At 43.3% G+C, this 19,056-nt stretch overlaps 1 protein-coding gene across 2 annotated transcripts in view; it reads left to right on the forward strand.

Moving 5' to 3' along the window:
- ATF6 (activating transcription factor 6) overlaps window positions 1-19,056 on the forward strand; it is a 67,299-nt gene that overhangs the window by 8,305 nt on the left and 39,938 nt on the right. For both annotated transcript variants that reach the window (XM_079314156.1, XM_079314157.1), the window contains exons 8-13: window positions 2,670-2,855; window positions 3,214-3,305; window positions 13,458-13,601; window positions 15,350-15,469; window positions 16,751-16,856; window positions 18,125-18,189. In XM_079314156.1, the coding sequence (XP_079170282.1) occupies window positions 2,670-2,855; window positions 3,214-3,305; window positions 13,458-13,601; window positions 15,350-15,469; window positions 16,751-16,856; window positions 18,125-18,189 (713 nt within the window). The remainder of the gene's footprint in view (window positions 1-2,669; window positions 2,856-3,213; window positions 3,306-13,457; window positions 13,602-15,349; window positions 15,470-16,750; window positions 16,857-18,124; window positions 18,190-19,056) is intronic.

Consider the following 19,056-nt stretch of genomic DNA (forward strand, 5'->3'; position numbering starts at 1 on the left):
AGACTGCACAAGAAGTTAGCAGAGGCATTTGCTACCTTTAATCTTGGTTCAGCCCTTGTGCAAAGCAATGTTGCTGAAGCAGGCTGACATTATAAATTAGTTCCTCTCCCTCCTGAGTATCAAAGTGCTTGAGCAGGGGGCATGTTTGCCTTGGTGCTGGGCCAGCTGTGTAATCCTGATTGCCACACTGCTTCCAGGTTCAGCATTCCTGCAGCACCTCACTCACACAGCTCTTTCCATTTCCTGCAGCACGTTTAGGTGGGATCAGTTGTGGCATATTCCCCAGGAAAAGCCAGGCAAGACCCACAGGGCTGACCAAGGAGCACCTTAAGCTGCTTAAGGATTGTAAATTAAAGCAAAATAACTTAAGGACACAAGTACTGGATTTCATTAAAGCAAGCTTTAAGAATGAGTCAAAATATTTGGTGTGGCATAGACTGAAATACAGAGTACCTGGAATCAGGCTGGGGAGAGCTGCTGTTCCTCACAGCATTTGGAGAACTGTGAGTAAAGCAGAGAAATCTGGATAAATATCTCATAAAATATAGGTGGCAGTGTCTGAAAAGTGACAGATGTACCTGAGGATCCTCTGTTAGTGTAGAGGCACTGCACTGGTGCTCTAACACCTTTTTTTCTTCAGGGAAGCATGTAGATTTGCCAGAGGTTCCAGACTTGTAGTTTAAAGCTGTCCAGTAATGAATAATCCTGAGCAGGTCTGCAAACAAGAATGGATGTAAACAGTTTGGTCTTCTCCAAGTTCATGATGCAAAACCTCTTTTTAAAAAGGAGACCATAAGTCCTTGTTTGGAATAGCACACAACTTGAGCCAAAGCTGCTGCATGAACTCATTCCTTGTTTTTTCATCTCTGAACAGTTTAAGTGATCCTGGCCCCAGACTGGTGTGTTCTATACACTGCAGTTCTTGGCTAGCCTGAATCTCTTTTTTTGGTCCAGTTTTTATATGTCTGCAGAAGCTTTTTTATGTTAAATGTTGTAGTACTTAAAAAAATTCAAGACAAAGCTCACTGTTAATGAAAATATGTTAAAATATTTTCCTTCTCCACTCTCTGCTAAAGACAGAATCTGGAGTAAGTACAAACAGCTTCATTTCCACAGACATTTGTTGGTGTCAGCAGACTAGACATATAATAAATGATCTTTATAAAAAGCAATTAGACCAGCATGGAGGCAGCCCAGAACATTAATGCACTGTAACATGTTTTCTTCATCTTTGCCACCAAACTGCAGCATTGTGAAAGAGAATGTTGTCTTCACACAGCTTCACACAGTTCTAGGACACCAGTGCCCTAGAACAACATGTTGTCTGTGTGGAGGTAGATACAAGGAGAGAATTAAAAAGCTGTGGTTAAGTTTTTTTACATAGCTGTACTCAAAATCTGAGTTAGTTAATGTAACCATTCTGTGATTATACTAATTCCCTAGAACAATACTTCTGGAATTGTTCTCATCTTTTTATCTTCAGTGTTCCTGCTGTGAGACAAATAGATTACACCAGTGCCTGTGGTGGTAGGTACTGAAGGATGTCCAGATCTGTGTAAGATGGATCATTTAGTTGTCTATCAGTGTAGTTGTCATTAGGGCAACCTCCAGTTGCAGCTTAAAAATGTGATGCAAGTCTTCTGTTCCTAATGAAAACAGAGTTGCTAATCTGTGAGGGAAAGGGAATCAATAGACTAGTGTTTAAACTTAAGGTTTCAAGTAGTTTTGTATAGTTCTGCAGTATCCATCATTGTTATCCTTGTCAGCAGCAAGATGTTTTGGTCTAGGTCGTCCCACTCAGTGCAAACCACAAAATGAGTAAGTGGTAAAAGATGATGGAGTGTTCCTGCTTGGGAAAAAATCAGTCATCAGGACTGTTGGAGGATGGGGAAAAGTTGCTTTGAGCTGTCCCAGTCTGCTCTTGCAGACTGAATGCCTGCTGGTGGTTAGAGTGAATTATGTGCTCTCCTGGAATATGTTTGCTGGTTGAGCTTCATCCTGAAAGAATCCAGTTTGTGTGCTCTCAGAGACTGTTCTGTGATGTGAAGTGAAGCACATTTAGTGGGACAGTCAGGAAATGTGAACCTAAGCCACACTCTTGATCTGAATTAAGATGTTAGTGTAGATGCACCCAGAGACTGCATTTAAACTGCTGTGTAAGTGCTTGATGCACATAGAATGTGCAATCTGAGATCAGCAGCACCAGTCTAAATCTTAAAAACTTATAGCATAGGTGGAAGGTGTAATCAGTGTGGAAATGACTTCCATACAGAGCAGACTGGGAAACCCTAGAAAGGTCCTGTTAGGAAAGCAGATGACTGATGGTCAGGAAGAAGGCAAGGTGAAAGACATTCTTGCAGACCTGAAGATGGGTATTTTCTGTCTTTGTACTTTGATGGGTCAAATCAAACTGGAGTATATGTTTGATGCCCCCTGCATCCAGGAACTTGGGAATACAGAGGAAAACTGAGCCAGTGCAGGACCTGCTTTTTCCTTAGGTGTACCACAATCCTGAGGTGCCTCTGTGCTGACCATTGCAGGATATATGCAGCAGAGAGTGAGAAACTATCTGTGCAGACCTCTGACAAAGCAGAGAGGCAGAAATTCTGCATGAGGAGGAGTCAGTTTGAGCTTGTGGCTTGTTAACAGCCCGTGTGTTGTGTGCTCAGGTCAATGTCTTGAGGCGGCAGCAGCGCATGATCAAAAACCGCGAGTCAGCCTTCCAGTCACGCAAGAAAAAGAAGGAATACATGTTGGGACTGGAGGCCAGGCTGGAGGCTGCCCTGCTGGAGAATGAGAAACTCAAGAAAGAAAACAGCACGCTGAAGAGGCAGCTGGATGAAGTGGTATTAGAGGTAAGGGGTTGTGGTGAAAGTCTGATTTTATGTGAAAACAGTTGTTCAGGTGGAAGGCGCCAGAATAGAGTTGGGGAGATGTTGGCTGGAAGAACTTTGGGGGTTTCTAGCCCATGGCTAGGTCAGGACAGCTGGCACATTGTCTGGTAGACTTTTAATTCTTCATGGTGCTTCTGAATATTTCACTGGATAGAAACTGAACGTAATGTATAAACCAGAGTTTTGTTTTTAAGTAGTTCAGGAATGTTTTCACACATAAATTTAAAAATCAAGTATAATTTTATGTACTTGGCTTCTGACATACTCTTGCATATGTGTACCCCTCTTTTGCTCAGTGTCTTCTGTTTTCTCTGCCTAGAACCAGAAGCTCAAAGTATCATCTCCAAAGAGAAGGACACTGTGTGTGATGGTGATCCTGGCCTTTATAATGTTGAATTATGGTCCATTGAGGTAAGATGCTTAGAAATTCCTGTTTGTCTAGCAAGTTGAATGTCCTGAGGTTTTTGTTTGAATAATTAGTAACAGCCAGTATTGTGTTTTAAAGCCTTGAGCTTGAAATCTGAAATCTGTCCTTAATATTCTCTTCCTGCTTTAGGGGAAGATGCATCTGTATAATGGTTCCTCTTTTGGAATCCTTCTGGCAGTAAGGGCTAGATCTTGTACATCTCATTTCTCCTGGTTTGGCATTTTTTTTATTCAGTGCAGCATACAGCAGTTTGTCTGCTCCATTTATACCTGCAGAGATTAAGAACTGTGTTTGGAACCCTTTTAGGAAAAACATCAGACTTGGAGAGCTTATCTGCTTGCTCATACCTGTGCTAATTTCAGCAGCTGTGACTTGAAGCTGCTTTAGTACTCAAAATCCACAGGAGATCCTGCTGTGCATTCCATGCCTTGCAGTCCTGATCCTTAGATGTGTCCAGCTGCAGTGTCCCTCATTCCAGAGTGAGTCCCAGATCTGGTGAAGAGGTTGTTCCCTCTCCTTGAGTAGCTGAAGTGGTGATCAGAAACCTCTCTTGTGTGAACTGTGATCAGCAGGGCATAGGAGCAGAGAGCAGCAGGGAAAAGCTACATCACTTCCCACACACCTTTATAAAGAAATCTGTGGAAGAAAAGAGAATACAAAGGAATACTTCTTGCACATACCTGTCTATTTAACTTGGCTTTGGAACATAATGACCTTTTAGATGGAGCCATTCACTTTTTTCAAAAGGCACAATATTTCATCAGGATCCCAGTCAGCAGTGTCTCCATTTGTCCTCAAAATCCCAGTCAAACTAAAGGAATGGGATAAAGACAGAGGAAGATTTTGTTTCTGACTGATAAATTTTTAGAAAGTGATGTTTGTATTTTTAATATTAGAAAATTTGCTAAAGCTGAAATGACTTCTGAAGTATTTGCACTTACTGCAAATATTGTTTATGTCAGGAAGTGAAATACAGCTGATAATTTTGCTTTGATCTGGCTGATGTTAAGGTAGACCATTTCTTAGTGTATTTAGGATTTGTATTGTGATTTTTGACTACCAGGCAGAAAAATCATCTTCCAGGTACGAAGGGATTGATCTGTCCATCTTTGTCCATCTTGTGCATTTCAAGCATTCCCACTGACTTGAGAGACTGAGAATTGCTTGACCCAGGCAACTTTCTGAAGCTGGGGACAATGAACTTGTGCCTGCATTGCAGTGAGGTGATGGAATGCATGAAACTCCTGTTAGTGCTGAAAGGTTTGGGAGCACAGGGTGGGTGGGAAGTGTTTTACCACGGTGCTCTGGAGTTCTGGGGCATTTCCCTGCCCTGGGAATGAGCAAGGTGTTGAGCTGGATGGCAGGGCACTGCTGTCAGAGGGGGCTGGAAGGTCTCTGCAGCACTCAGTGACTACAGGAATGTGGCAGGGTTAACTTCCTGACATGTTTGATGTTTAATAAAGTAGATAAAGCAAGAAGAAATCCTTGGATGTCTGGCTGCTCCTGGCCAGGACAGTAGCTGAGCATGCCAGTGTAACTGCTGTGGCTGAACCAGGTGGTTTGCATCAGCACTGGATTTAGGCAATGGAGAGAAATGTAATTGCAAATTTGCAAGGAATTACTCTTTCTGAGTTTTTTTTTTTTTTCCCCTCCCTAGCAGAAGAAATGCTTACACTGCAATTAAAATCCTAGGTTGTATCAAGGTGGTATGAATGTTTAATTGTGCAATGCTCTTCAGAAGACCCAGAATGTGGGATATGCAGACCATATCTTTGGATTTAACTCCTCCCATACACATTTTCTTCTTTTTGTAGAGATATCACTGAATGGCAGCTCCACAAATGTGACAGTACCGCTGTTCTGCTTAGTCCTTAACAACAGCAGCTTCCATTAGTTGTGGTTTTTTTTCAGTCCCTGCCATTACTTACAGAAATAAATAATTTTTTGTGATAATATCCATGCTAACTTATAGTTCAGCAAAACCACTCTTTTCCCCCAAATTAACTAACTGTGGAATCCCTAATTTCCATGCAGCGGTCAGCTGGAGGTGAACATGGTCTGAAACCTTGTGTTGCCATTTTTCTGTGTAAGAAATAATTTCACTTGCACATCTGAAGGGAGGTGTGCCAGCATTTGGGCTCAGAATATTTTGATCCAAACATATTAGCAGTGAATATTTTGTTACTTAAAACCAATGTACCATTGCAAAGAGAGAGTGACATCCAAAAAAAGCAAAATTGTGGGAAATGCTCCCCCTAAAATCTGTAGCAGACTTTGAAATTCCCTTATTCTAATATGCTTCTGAGTTTCTGGTGAGAAGTGGCAGATATTTTTTTTGAATACTAGAGGTAAAACAGAAGGGCAGATGTATAGGTTCCCTCTTCCTGTCAAATCAGAGCAAGCATCCCACAACACTACCTGGATGGGTGGCTGTGGAGATACTGCAACACATGTCCCTTAATGCAGAGGAAAACACAGAACTAACAAAGTCTAATACATAATTTTTTTAATTGGTCTTGACTTTTGTTGACTCTGTGTGTGTGGTGAGATGTTTGTGATGTTTCTTGGAGCACTCCAAGACTGCTGTTCAGCTGTTTTAAGATTATGGAAAGCAGTCCAGGATGTGGCAGCCTTTGGCAAACAAGTTTAGCAGATAAAATTATTCTGCTGATACATTTTTTCATGCTGACAGATATGTGTAGGGCTAATCTGTAAGTTGGGAATTTGAGGGTGGGGGTGAAAGTCTGGTAGGGAAATTGGCCTGTTGACCCAAGAAATCTGTTTGAAAATACTAAAGGAAGAGTGCTGCCCAATCTGCTTAATTACCACCAAGCCTTTCAGAACATCCTTCAGTCTTTGACAGAGCACCATGGTACCCCTAAGAAAAGAATGCAAGTTAATTCAATATAAATTGAATGCCAGTGTGGTTTGAGGATGTGAAAAGGGCTTGTGTGGAGTCACTCTGCATTAGGTAGTTGTGTGTTACTGAACTCTTTGGGCCTGTTGCTGCTTTGTATTGAAAACTGAAACTTTCAGCTATTAAAAGCAGAAGCAATTTAGCAGGAATTCTATCAGTGTTTCTGTTTTATCTGCTTGTGTTATTCCAGGAGAAAGGCGCCCAGGAATTTCCCATCTGTGTGTCAGTGAACTATTCTGTAATCTTTGTGAGTTATTTGGATTTGGATTCAACACTTACAAAAACTTACTTTTATTATTATTTAAGAGTGATTGGTGAGGTGTGTGGAGGGGAAAGGGTGCATTTTGGCTCAGCTCATTGCAGAGGTCACCCCCTTGCCCCAGCCTTGCATTCTGTGAGGTGCAAGGCAGGAGTTGGCAACCAGCAGTGTTTGCACAAAAGGCAGTGAGCACACAGGCCTTGGCACTCAGGGCTGGGAGCAGGGCACCTGGAGCCAGGTGTGCTGGCAGCCAGGCTCTCCTGCCTCCATGTGTGCCCTCTGTGGAGCCAGCATTGGTGCCACTCCCAGCTGGCATGGCATCCCTGAGACATGGCTGGCTGTTGGCATTGACAAACCTCTAATTAGCTGTGCTGGTTTTTTAGCACTTACCACATCAAATCTGCTCATTTTCAAATTATTGCAGTTCCTACATGCCTTTTTTTCCTCCTTTGATTTCCACATTTGTGTTGGACTGTGCCTTAGAATAAACACATCTGAAAATGTGTTAAACAAGCACAAACAAGGCTGAAAGAAATGGCAACCAAGCACATGTTCTAGTCTAAACAATCCATGTATTTATTTTGGGAATATTTTTATTTTGATTCTCTTCCCTGTTCTCATTTGAATATAAATTGTCTTGTGTGCTTGTTTTGTTTTTTTTTTTTAATGCAATTCTTACATGTAGTAGTAAAATATTTGCAGGAAAACAACCCAAGTCGTGTAAAAAGCAGGGAAAGGAGAACAACCACAGAAGATGGCAAAAGATGAATTTTCTGCATCTCTTCTTGGGACAGTAGCAGCAAAGCATGTAAGCCAGGTATTTGCTGGTGGCTGTAGCATTATCTTTTTGGCTATAAAAGTGTTCAGCTAGTTATTTTTTCCCCCATCATCAGTCTGTGTAAGTTCACATGGTGGTTGTCATCTAGCAGCAGTCTTAGAGCATTTATTAAGATGTCAGCCAGCCAGAATGTGTCCTAGCTACCACTATGTAGTGGACAGAAAACAAAGAAAAAGATGAAGTTAGAGGGAGGAAAGGCAGATTTGCAAGGAGATTGGAGCAGGATGTTTGAGAGGGTGGTGTGATGCTGGGTTTTTTTAGTAGTATTATTCTGTGTTTTCTTACAAGCTGGCCACCTCTGTGTGGCTGGGACCCCTTTCAAGCTGAGCACAGACCTGGTGAGGTGCAGAAGGCTGTTTGTGGTGGAGGATGGCTGAGGGGGTGATTGATCCATGCTGCTCAGTACAGCTGCTGCTTCCAAACCTCCTGTGTCCTGCTGGCCTCCAGCAGCTGCACTAGAAGGGCTGGCCTTCAGCAGACACTTCACTGCTGCTCCTCTCCAGGGTGTCCTCATGGATTTTCCTCTACTTTCCAGGACTATCCTGGAAACTGAAGAATCTGGTAAAAGTTTAGAACCACTGAGCAGTTGCAAATAAAGACGCTGGCCCTGCTAGCTGAGAAGTGTAATTTGCTGTTGTCATAGACTACAGCAAATGCAGAAGCAGTGGCTTTTGACTCCTGAAAGACTTAGGGGTATGTCTCACTTCTTAAATTGGTAGCACAAACAGGGAAAAAAAACCCAGAAGTGCTAAGATTAATCATCTTTTACTAAAGAGGAAATTGCCCAAGGATTGTTCAGCTTGCAAGGTACCACAACCTTCTCCTTGTGAGGATAAAGTAGTGAAAACACAAGTCTTTGATTCCAGTACCCAGATTAGCATCCCACCTGGTGTGCAGGGTGCTGGTCAGCACTACTGGGGTCTGCTAAGCTTTTGGAGCATGAGGGATTGGGGCACCCCCATCCATTGAGCACACCTGTATTGGTGTCACTATGGTCTAGTGCCCTCAGTCAAGCTGAGCAATCCTGAGCTGGGGTGTGGGAGAGCAGGATTATTCTGAGCCTGGTGCATTCAGCAGTGTTTTTCTGCAAGTTTGCTGTTGTTTGCTGTAGCTTCTCCTTGAAGACAGAGGGAGAAATCAAGATGAAAAGGTCAGGCTGGGTGAATTGGACATGGGTCTAGGTTCCAGACCTTTCAATACCTCTCTTGATAGGTTGATGCTTTAACAAAATTGAATAGCTTTGGTTTTCTTACAAACTACAGCTCTGGGAGCAGGAAGGTTTTCCTTCTTCTCTCCTCTGCTGATCACAGCCACAAACTTTGGTAATAAAAGGCCAGATAATGGTAGAGTTTTCCAAGCAAAAAAAAAAAAAAAAAGTGCTCTGGGTGTCAGTATTTGCCTTCTTCCTTTCTTTTCCAGAGGCTTTATTAAGAATAAATTGCTATTTAAAGCATGCAAAGCACAACAAGAATACACAGAAACTCCACTTTGGGTTGTTTTCCTCCTGTTCCCCTGCAGAGGAAGAAGGCTGGGCTGCTCTGGAGCCCAGCACTCAGAGAGGGCAGCTCTGGAGGAGGCAGAGCCTTGCTGTCAGCAGATGGTGCACTCACTGGGAATAGAAACAAGAAATACTTTCCAGAGTGTCTGGCACTATGGCAGCCTTGTCTGGAATCAGTTAGGAAGAGGACAAGGTCTTTGGTTGGTGTCTCCTTGCAATGTCAACTTTAGCTTGTTGGAAACTTCCCAGCTCATACTCAGAGATGGTTCTGTCCCCAGAAAACTCTTTGTTATGATATCACTGTTGGCTTTAGTCTACAAATTACTGTACAACTTAAATGTCAGTATTCAAAACTTGAAGTGCACAGGATTTGTTCAGCCAGAAGCACAAATGAAATTTAGTTTGGGCTCCTGGCAAGATTTGCTTTCACATTTATCAAACTGACATTCAAACCAAAGAAGTAAAAATACAGCTAAAATATCAGGTGCTGTTGAATGCCTGGAGAAACCATGGCAGGAGTGCTGCTTTTCTTTCCCTCTTATAATCAAATTTATCTACACTTCTGAGCAAACATCTGCATGAAGTATTTAGTGGTTCTTTTTTCCCTTGGATCTGGTTTTGCATCTGAAACAAGCAGAGAGCTCAGCCAGCTTGGGCAGGGTGTTTGTGGCTTGTGAAAACCCTTTCAAGCTCACAGTATCTGGGATGTCCAAATGCAGCCTCTCCAGCCTTGCTAGGCACCCCAGGTGTGTGAGTGAGCCAAACAGCAAAGATTCCAACTTCTAAAAGACTGCTCAGGAAAGCCAAATCTCAGCTTCAGTCTTTTTTGACTTTTAATGTGGGGCAGTAACTCGGTTCCAGCAAATAGCAGGACTTGCACAGGGCAGGTATGCCAAAGTGCTCTTCCTTTTCCAGCTTCTCATCTTGTAGCTCAGCAGGATGAAAAAAACATCCATGCTTTTGCCATCTGCCATATTAAACCAGTTCTTAAACCAGCTGTAGATATCTTAGTTGAAAATACTGTTTTTTCTGAAGCTTTCTTCCCTCTGAATGGAATCTTCTACCTTTCTTTTTCACTCTTCTGCCTGATGTTTTTAAATGTCCAATATTTACTTCCTCTTCAGTGCCATGGTGCTGGGATCTGTTCTGCTTGAGCATGCCTGAGGTGGGCAGATGTTTCCAGATGCAGCTCTGCAGGACAGGTCCATCACCATCCCAGCTGCTTGAAGGGATTCCTTGCTCCTAAGTCATGCATTTCTCCCCCTATTGAGATGTCAAAGGGGGATATTTCTGATACCCTGTCTCAGACCCTCAGGTAGCCACGTGGCAAGGAAAGGCTTTGGAGAAACTGGAGGATGTGGACCATTACCTGTGCATCCTCCCCTGCTTGTTTCCTGAAGATGGAGCCCTATATATAGAGAAACTCACTAGTGTTCCCTCTGGGGAGAAAAGAGGAAGAATCCATTCAACAGAACACCAACATCTTCTGTTCACATGGGGGAAAAAACTAACAAATCTCCCCAAGTAATTAGAAGGTGGAAGTGGGGCAGGATATCAATTTGTGGGGCTTTTCCTTATCCAGAACTAAAGTTATTGTGGTTTTGGGTCATTGCCACAAACCAGAGGAGCAACAAAGGGGATTTTTTACATGTATTTTTTCAGACATGTCTGAGACATTAAGAAGGAGCAGTAATTTTCAATGTCCTAGAAAAAGAATGGGTGTGCAAAAGTGGCCCATACAGAAGAAATTGCTTCTAGCCCTGCTTCAAAAGACAAATAACAATTCTGGTGAAGGAAAGGGCATTGGGAAAAGCACCCTGATACTGTGTTTTCTTCTCCAGTTTGTGTTCAGAGGTTGTCAGAAGTGGGCACCGTGGTTTATGGTTTGTGCCTGTAAGGATGGCAGAACATATTCTGCTCACCTCCTTCTTTCTCTTTTGCTGCTGAAGATATCTTCTTTCAGGTTGAAACATCCTGTGCTCAGCTGATATTTGATAAAAAGATTAAGAGGTTTTACACTTCAGAGGAGGAAAAATAAACATTTCCTCTCTTCTGGAGCTGATGCAATCAAGTGAGGCATGTGTGGTTTAGAGTGGGTGTGTGGCTAAAACAACTAAATCACAAAAAGGAAGATTAGCTGTGATTGTAGAGCAGTGTGTGTCTTTATCCTTGGTTTGGCTTTCTCTGTTGTTCAGAGTTCAGGGTGAACTGCAGTAGGAATGAATTGTATGTGACACTTCACCTCACCAAGCTGGAGCCTGAAATAGCAAGAATTGCTTTGGCAGAATGAGACACACAGGAAGGAGGAAGCATGATGGAAAAAAGCAATTTGTTGCTGTTCTTCTGCTTGGATTTTTTCCTCAGCTATAACTAATTAATTAGATGGAAAGTTTCTCTGATTCTGTGTGTCATTTTGAATGGGAAAGAAGTGGGATCCAGGAGGTCCAGCAGCACTCTGCATGGCTGATACACTTAAGGCAGTGGAGAAAGGATTTGCAGGAGAGTTAACAACATTCAGATCTTCTGAGGGCTATTCTTGGTGTGATGAATTAAGTACCACGTACTTCTGGCTGTCATGACTGCAGATTAAGTACAGCAAGGGCATTTCACAGGTGAGTGGCTTCCAGCACAAACGTCAGGCATCTGTTTGAGCATCAGCCTTTGTTGTGAGCTCTGGTCCTTGGGCTTGAGGCACTGCCAGTTGTGCTGATGCTTTCATTGGCAGAGAAGAAATGTGTTCTCATAAAACCTAGTAGGTAGTGGAGATTGTTTCTGTAGAATTGGGTAGGCCTGGTGTTGCCTGATGGGAGGCTATGAATAAACCATCCAGCTTTCCATGCAGTAGAAGCAATGAGACATTTGGATACCAATGCACACAGGCAGTAAGGAAACTGTCAGTGCATTCCTGCCCATTGGCACAAGTGAAAGCAGAGCCTGTAGCTTTCTGCTGCCCTCATTCTGTGCTGCTGCCTAGAAACCTGGAGGAGAGGAGGCAGTCAGAGCAGTGTCAGCCTGGGTCTGGGATTGTCCTGACTCCTGTGCTTCAGAACATGACCCACCTGCTCACAAGGACAGCTGGGTTACTGCTATTAGAAGTGCAAAAGTGTTGGCAAAAAAGAGGCAATTTCTAGGCAATTCTGTCTGCTCTCTGCTGTTGTGGAGTATTTAATCTGCCCTCATTGCTAGGTTTTGCCCATCTCTATTTGTACTTGTTGCCTGTTGCAAAGTGATGCCATGTAAAACCAGGAAATCCTCCCCTGCAGAGTTTATGCTCTGCTGCACAGGAGGGGTGGGGCATGAGTTAAAATCCACTCTGGGCTATGATCAGCATGAATGGCAGAGAGGGGGCTTGTTGGATTTCTATGTTTTCACTCTGTTGCTGCTGGTGATGCCCTGCTGATGTTAGCCAAGAAGGTTAGGGCTTGGGTTTGTAAACATGCATATTTCAGGAAGCAACCGTTATGAAAGAGGAAAGCCAGCCTCTGGAGAGGAGAAATTGAAGTATTGCTTGTGTGCTTTTGAGAGTTCTCCCTTGCAGCTCACCCTCCTGAGGCTGCAGGTGTGGTACAGCAGTGGTGGGGTTGTGTTTCCAGCTCACACTGCAGTGCTGCTGCCTCTCTGCACAGAGAGCAGCACAGAGAGCCCAGTGCTGCATGGAGGGCAGCACAGAGAGCCCAGTGCTGCATGGACGGCAGCACAGAGAGCCCAGTGCTGCATGGAGGGCAGCACAGAGAGCCCAGTGCTGCATGGAGGGCAGCACAGAGACCCCAGAGCTGCATGGAGGGCAGCACAGAGACCCCAGAGCTGCATGGAGGGCAGCACAGAGACCCCAGTGCTGCATGGAGGGCAGCACAGAGACCCCAGTGCTGCATGGAGGGCAGCAGAGAGACCCCAGTGCTGCATGGAGGGCAGCACAGAGACCCCTGAGCTGCATGGAGGGCAGCACAGAGACCCCTGAGCTGCATGGCTGCCTGGTTGAGCAGCCTCCAGCACAGGATCCTTCATCCATGCCAGGGCAGGGTGTGTGGCACCATGACCTGCTGCCCATGGGGCTGTTGGCCTTGTCAGTTGTTCTAAATCCAAGCAGAATTGAACATATTTAGATTTGTGCACAGTCCTGGTAGATGTCTTGCATAACATTCCAGGCTTGCAGCTGCATGGAATTTGATAGCTAAGTTTTCCTTACATGTTGTATTCATATAAACTATGTAAATTGTACTTTGAGGCTGGTGAAAGTTAAAGTTTAGAAATGCTTTAATTTGATTTTAGATCATTTTTGTATCCCTTTAGACCTGGGTTACAAGCAGAGTGTTCTCAGTTTCAGCAGGTGAAGCTTGTGTGAGGGAATGTAAAAACTAGAGCATCAGAATCCTTCAAGTAATTCTAACTGGAAGAGAGAACAGAAATGTTTTTCTGGCTATACTGCTTTGAACAGTGGTATTATATTGACAGATCAGTTTTTTAGGTGTGACATGAACCTTATCCATGTAATGTAACAGCAGCCAGAAACTTCTCCACCTGAGCATTTAATGCCTTACAGAAATGCCTTGCAGAGCCCTTCTGTGTGTGGTACATTTTGCTGTTATGTTTATTATGTTATGCTCTGTTTTATGATGTGTTCCAGTGTATTTGAGAAGGATCCCAATGGAGCAGATTCCACTGTGAGCTCTAACCACCGCACCAGAAACCTCCTGGAGTTCTCAGCTGGCCAGGAGTCCAGCCCAGCTCAGAAGGAACCTGAGGGCATCATTTCTGAGGAGAGTAACAGGTGAGATGAAAACCTTTTACAGATTTCAGGTGGCAGAGGTGCTTGTAGCCCTCCCTGCCTTGCTCACCCTTTTGCCCAGTGCTCTTGCTGCTTTTACGGAGCACCTGAGTCCCAAACACAGTGTTTTGAATGCTGCTCAGTTTGCTTTTCAAATGAATGTGCTGTTTTATCTCCAGAGTACCCAACACATGGAGCTTCAGGAGTGTACACGTGGCTGTAATGCACAGTGTTAGGGCAGAGAGCACATCCACAAGTGCTTGTCACCAAGACTTTCAGGGCCTTCTTCAATTCAGCTGTTTGCTTTTTATCTCTGATCTATATTTTAGCTTGCATAGTTGTGATATTTGTCATATTATCTCTCTCTTTTTACTTTTCAAGCCAGGGTATTTATTTTCTTAGTTGCTCAAGGGAAGACTGAGGAAGTTCACAACTAAGAACACACTCTGAGCTTAGCAGTGTCTTTTTCATTTAAAAAAGTCTATCTGAGTCCATCCCTGTGCTTATCCATTATTTAATTAAATACTGGCTTTCAGGCTTCCTAGATCTCCAGCATGCACTGCATAAGTGAACATATAATTGCCTCCAGATTGAAGTCTGGCTAATACAGCTCATGTTTTCCCCTTACAAGATTTATCCTATTAGACTGTCCCTTTCCAGTGGAGTGTTTTGGCTGGTTGAACAAAGCCAGGCACAGATGTGCAGAAAGCCCTCATGTATTTTGCCATGCAGAAAGGAGGCAATAAATCAGGAGCATTTTAAGGCTGTAGCCATGGTGAGGGCTTTGGATCCTACGTGGTACATTTCAGACCATGACCTGTGGGACAGAGCAGTGGAGTGGTTTTCTTAGGAGAATGTACTTGTGCCTCAACCTCCTTTTCTTTCACTGTTTCACCCTGGGTTTGGTAAGCTGTGAGCTCTTTGCTGCATATTCTTTATCACTCCTAGATGCAGTAGAGAGGAGAAGCAGACATGAAGTTGAAGAGAAAGCTGGGAAAGGAAGGAGACTATGAATAAAGCTTTCATAAACCCTTATACCTGATTTTTCAAAAAGAAGTTGAGGTTCAGGAGCTACAAGTCTGTGAAAACCCAGAGGATTAAAGCAGTTACACTGATAACCTGTCAAGAGGGAAACCTACACTAGGTATTTGATGATAGATAGTTAACCCCTCAGGAATTGCTGAGAATGTTATGGATTTTTGTACTGAGAAATACATGCTCCTTTTTACTTTTTATCAAAACCAAGCTAGATTCTGGAGACAGAGATGTAAGTCCTCTGCACCCACTTGTAATATAGTTTGTGGCTGCTCAATTGTCATATTGCTTATGGTCTTTTTATCTGCATGGTTTTAGTGGATAATAAATTCAGTATTTCTGTAGCAAGTCTTGCACAGCTCTGGAATGAAAACAAAGTTGTGCCTGCAGAGATCACATAGTTTGCATACTATGAGGAATATTTTACAGACTACATATTCTATCAATATCTGGCTTTCTTGGGAAGAGATCCAACATCTGCTAATGCTCATCTTTCTGCCCTGCATTGAGAGCTGTCAGCCCCCTTTGAGGGATTGACTGAGAACACTGCATGTTTGATAGCAATTGTTTCTCACCTGTTTCTGAGCTCTCATGGGAGCAGCTGTAACGTTCATGGGTCTGCTGGAGTCAGTGCTCATTCTCTGGCTTTGGTCAAAGGGTCATGAAGAAGTTTTTTAAGGGATTTCTTGACATGCTTTTGTTGATTTTTTTCCCAGGTATGACCGTTCTGTATCTGATAACAAAGCACTAATGATAGTCTCAGAAGAGCCACTGTTATATATTTCACCACCACCACCCCCCTGCCGGCCTCTGATCAACAGGACAGAGTCCCTGAGGTGAGCAAACACCCTGCTGGGAGCTGATCTATAAACTCTGTGCTAGCTGAGTGCTGCTGGACAGCTGGGAATGGTGCTGCTGCCATAAGGACAGATCCATTTGGATCTTTGTAATCTTTCCATGCTTTTAGTGATGACTTTCATCACTCTCTTTTCACACTTGCAATAACCAAGTAACAATTTTCTGATCATATGTAGAAATGTTAATGATATGGAAATCAAGTCCAGCTAAAAGCCTTTCTCTGAAAGTTATGTAAGAGATGGTCTTCTATTCTTCAGCTTGTGATAGAAGGAGACTGAGCCTGACATTGCAGATGTTCTTTGTTCACTTTTAGAAAACACCTAGCTCCACTTTTTCTGTAGATATGAGTCACTAACCTTATCTCCATTTTCTTTGTCCATTCTTTCTCTCAGATTTATTTGCCATAATTTATTCTTAACCAATAATTTGTTTTGAATTTATCAGTTTTTGGTTTTTAATTTCAGTAGTCCTTCCAGTAATTTCAAAATTACTGTTTGTTGGCCAAAAGAAAGGACTGTATCTACTTTATATGGGAACACCTATGAATCTAATAGTTTATACATAAATCTTAAAATTGTATTTCCTTCCTGTGGTATTAAAAAGAAGTTATCTTAATAGTAAAATTCAGCATCTATGATGCCTTGTAGTGGCTACCTGGAACAGAGGGTAGACAAGATTAAGAAAGTAAAAGCAGGTATTTATTAAAGACCTTCAGATACTGGGTGGGGCTGTACCCAGAATGGACCACAAGTCACAAGTTTTCACATTTTTATAAGTTTGGTTCATTTGCATATTGGAGGTTAATCTTCCAATTAGAGCTTCAGGTAATGAAGTCATTTACCCCAAATTTGCTCCCAACTCCCAACTCACATTTGTTTCCATATCTGGGGGCCTGAAACAGTGAGGTGTCCTTGATTCCCAGGCCTGGAGAGGAATTGTGCCTGACCAAAATTGGGAAGCAGCAGCTGACTGTATATGGAATAGAGTTATACACTAAAGAACTGCAGGACTGCAAATAGATGAAGAATATGAAAACTGGAATCCTAAGGCACCACCTCTGTGGTGGCTGAGCTGTTGCACACCCCTGAGCTGCTGTGCCAGCATTTTTTGCAGTGTGTGGTGGACACATTGTCTTAGCTGCTCTAGAGAAGGCTGAGGAAGTTCACCACTAAGAACACACTCTGAGCTTGGTAGTGTCTTTTTCATTTTAAAAAAAAGCCCATCTGAGTCCATGCCTGTGCTTCTCCCTGCTTTCCCAGGCTGACCCACGAGCTGCGGGGATGGGTGCACAGGCACGAGGTGGAGCGCACGCGGTCCCGGCGCCTCAGCAACAGCCAGCAGCAGCAGAGAGCACGAGTGCCACAGGTGGGCAGGACACAGCTGTTCCTGGGGCATCCCTCTGCACTCCCTGGGCATCCCTCAGCCCTCCCTGGGCATCCCTCAGCGCTCCCTGTTCATCCCTCAGCCCTCCCTGTTCACCCCTCAGCCCTCCCTGTTCACCCCTCAGCCCTCCCTGTTCACCCCTCAGCCCTCCCTGTTCACCCCTCAGCCCTCCCTGTTCATCCCTCAGCCCTCCCTGGGCATCCCTCAGCGCTCCCTGTTCACCCCTCAGCCCTCCCTGTTCACCCCTCAGCTCTCCCTGTTCACCCCTCAGCTCTCCCTGTTCACCCCTCAGCTCTCCCTGTTCACCCCTCAGCTCTCCCTGTTCACCCCTCAGCCCTCCTTGTTCACCCCTCACTCCTTTCCCTTGCCATCACAGACTAAAGTGCCATTGTGCCTGTAACCAGGGCAGCCAGCAATCCCCATTTTAAATTGCTGGGGTTGGTTGGTTATTACATTGTCAGAGTTGTTTTCTTCCATTCCTGCTCTTGGATTCAGGGTTTTAAATTGTTTTAGCAGCCAACACAATATGTTCAGCATTTTCTAGAATGAAATCAATCATTATCCTTTTAAATGGCTTCTCTGTAAGGATAAGCAATTGCTTAGTGGAGAGAAATGCAACCTACAGCACATTCATCTGATTCACTGATAAGGGCCACAGCTGATTGATTGTGTTGAAATATTTCTATTGTTTAAATTTCTTGCTAGAGGGATTATTTTATTTTTTTGGTAAGACTAAGAAATTATGAGACTTGTGCTTATATTTCCTATTTCTTAAAAACTCTTTTATCTACATGGCATACTGATATCAAGGCTGAAATTAAGACAATGAATTTTCAAAGTATTTAAACTTATTAGAGGTAGTAACAGCTTTAAAAAGAATTGAGCATTACAATGTGGGAAATACTTCATTTTTCTTAAGTGTTGTGTATCCTTCAGATTCTTCTCACTGGTGTCCAGAGCAGAATGGTAGAATACTTGGAAATGTTGTCTGTGGTACCAAGCTCCCTTTCTTGTCTCTGAATGCTGACTTCAAATTTGGCTGTATTAAAATCTTGCTGGTTTTGTTGTTCCAGCTTGATTGCTGACCATTTCAGTTTCTCATGTTTCAGTGGAAAAATGCACATTTCTGGTACAGGGCACTGATTGACCTCTGCCCCCCACTCTGTGTGTTGTATTTAATGTAGTTGCAAAACAAGGGAATTTTTATTGGTTTCACTTTGTTTCATCTGTTCTTTTTCCCCCTTTTTTAGAGCTCCCTCAGTGACAAAACAGATTCCCAGCTAATGGCCATGCCTTACACAGACACCAGTCTCAGGTAAGGTAGAACAGCTCCCAGTTTTTCACCAACAGTTGGTAAAGAGTGCCCATTTTCATCTTCTCAGGGTTCTTAAGGCAAATGCAGCTGCTTTTCTTGTCCTTTTCTGTCCCTTAGCAAATAACTGCTTCTAATTATTTATATTACACATAAAGGGACCCCTGTATCACAGCACCACTCTTCCAGGGCCTTTCTAGCCATGAATTTTAAGGAAATCCTTGCTTTGCTCTCCAGAATCCCTTTCTAAACAGATGGGAATATTTAGGGGAAAAGAGGGGGAACTAACTTTGGACTCTCTGTGAGAACTGTAAGAAGGTTTCAGAGGACCCTGAGTCTGGTAAAGGTTTTTCTCATTGTCTTCAAGAGTAGAGCCATTAGAGCTGGCACCAGATTATGATTAAGAACTTTAAGAGGGGACTTTTTGGTGAGACCTGCACCTGAAAATGGTGCTGTGGGAATAGAAGGCAGCTGTGGCCTTTCTGTTTGCATTGCTGCTTTGAAAGCAGGATCAGCCTGGGGGAAAGAGAAAGCTGCAGGCAAATGTTACAGAAAACAAGCTGTTAAATTTAGATACATCTTGACTTAAAAGGAAAAAAAACCAAAAGGAAAAGCTTTTTGAGTTCTACTAGCAGATGAAGAATAGCTGTGTTAACTGAACACTGATGAACAAGCCTCATGCCATAAGGCAGTTTAATATCCATGCCTTGCATTACTCTTGAAAATAAATTATCTGGATTATTGGAAACAGTGTGCAACATCATGCAGCTCAGCATCTGTGGTGCTCCAGAGGAAGTGAGATTTTTTGGGGGTTTTTTTTTCAGATTAATGATGTTTATATGAACAGGACCAGTGAGTCATGGCAGCTGC

Source organism: Erithacus rubecula, assembly GCF_903797595.1.
Source record: "Erithacus rubecula genome assembly, chromosome: 10".
Taxonomy (NCBI): domain Eukaryota; kingdom Metazoa; phylum Chordata; class Aves; order Passeriformes; family Muscicapidae; genus Erithacus; species Erithacus rubecula.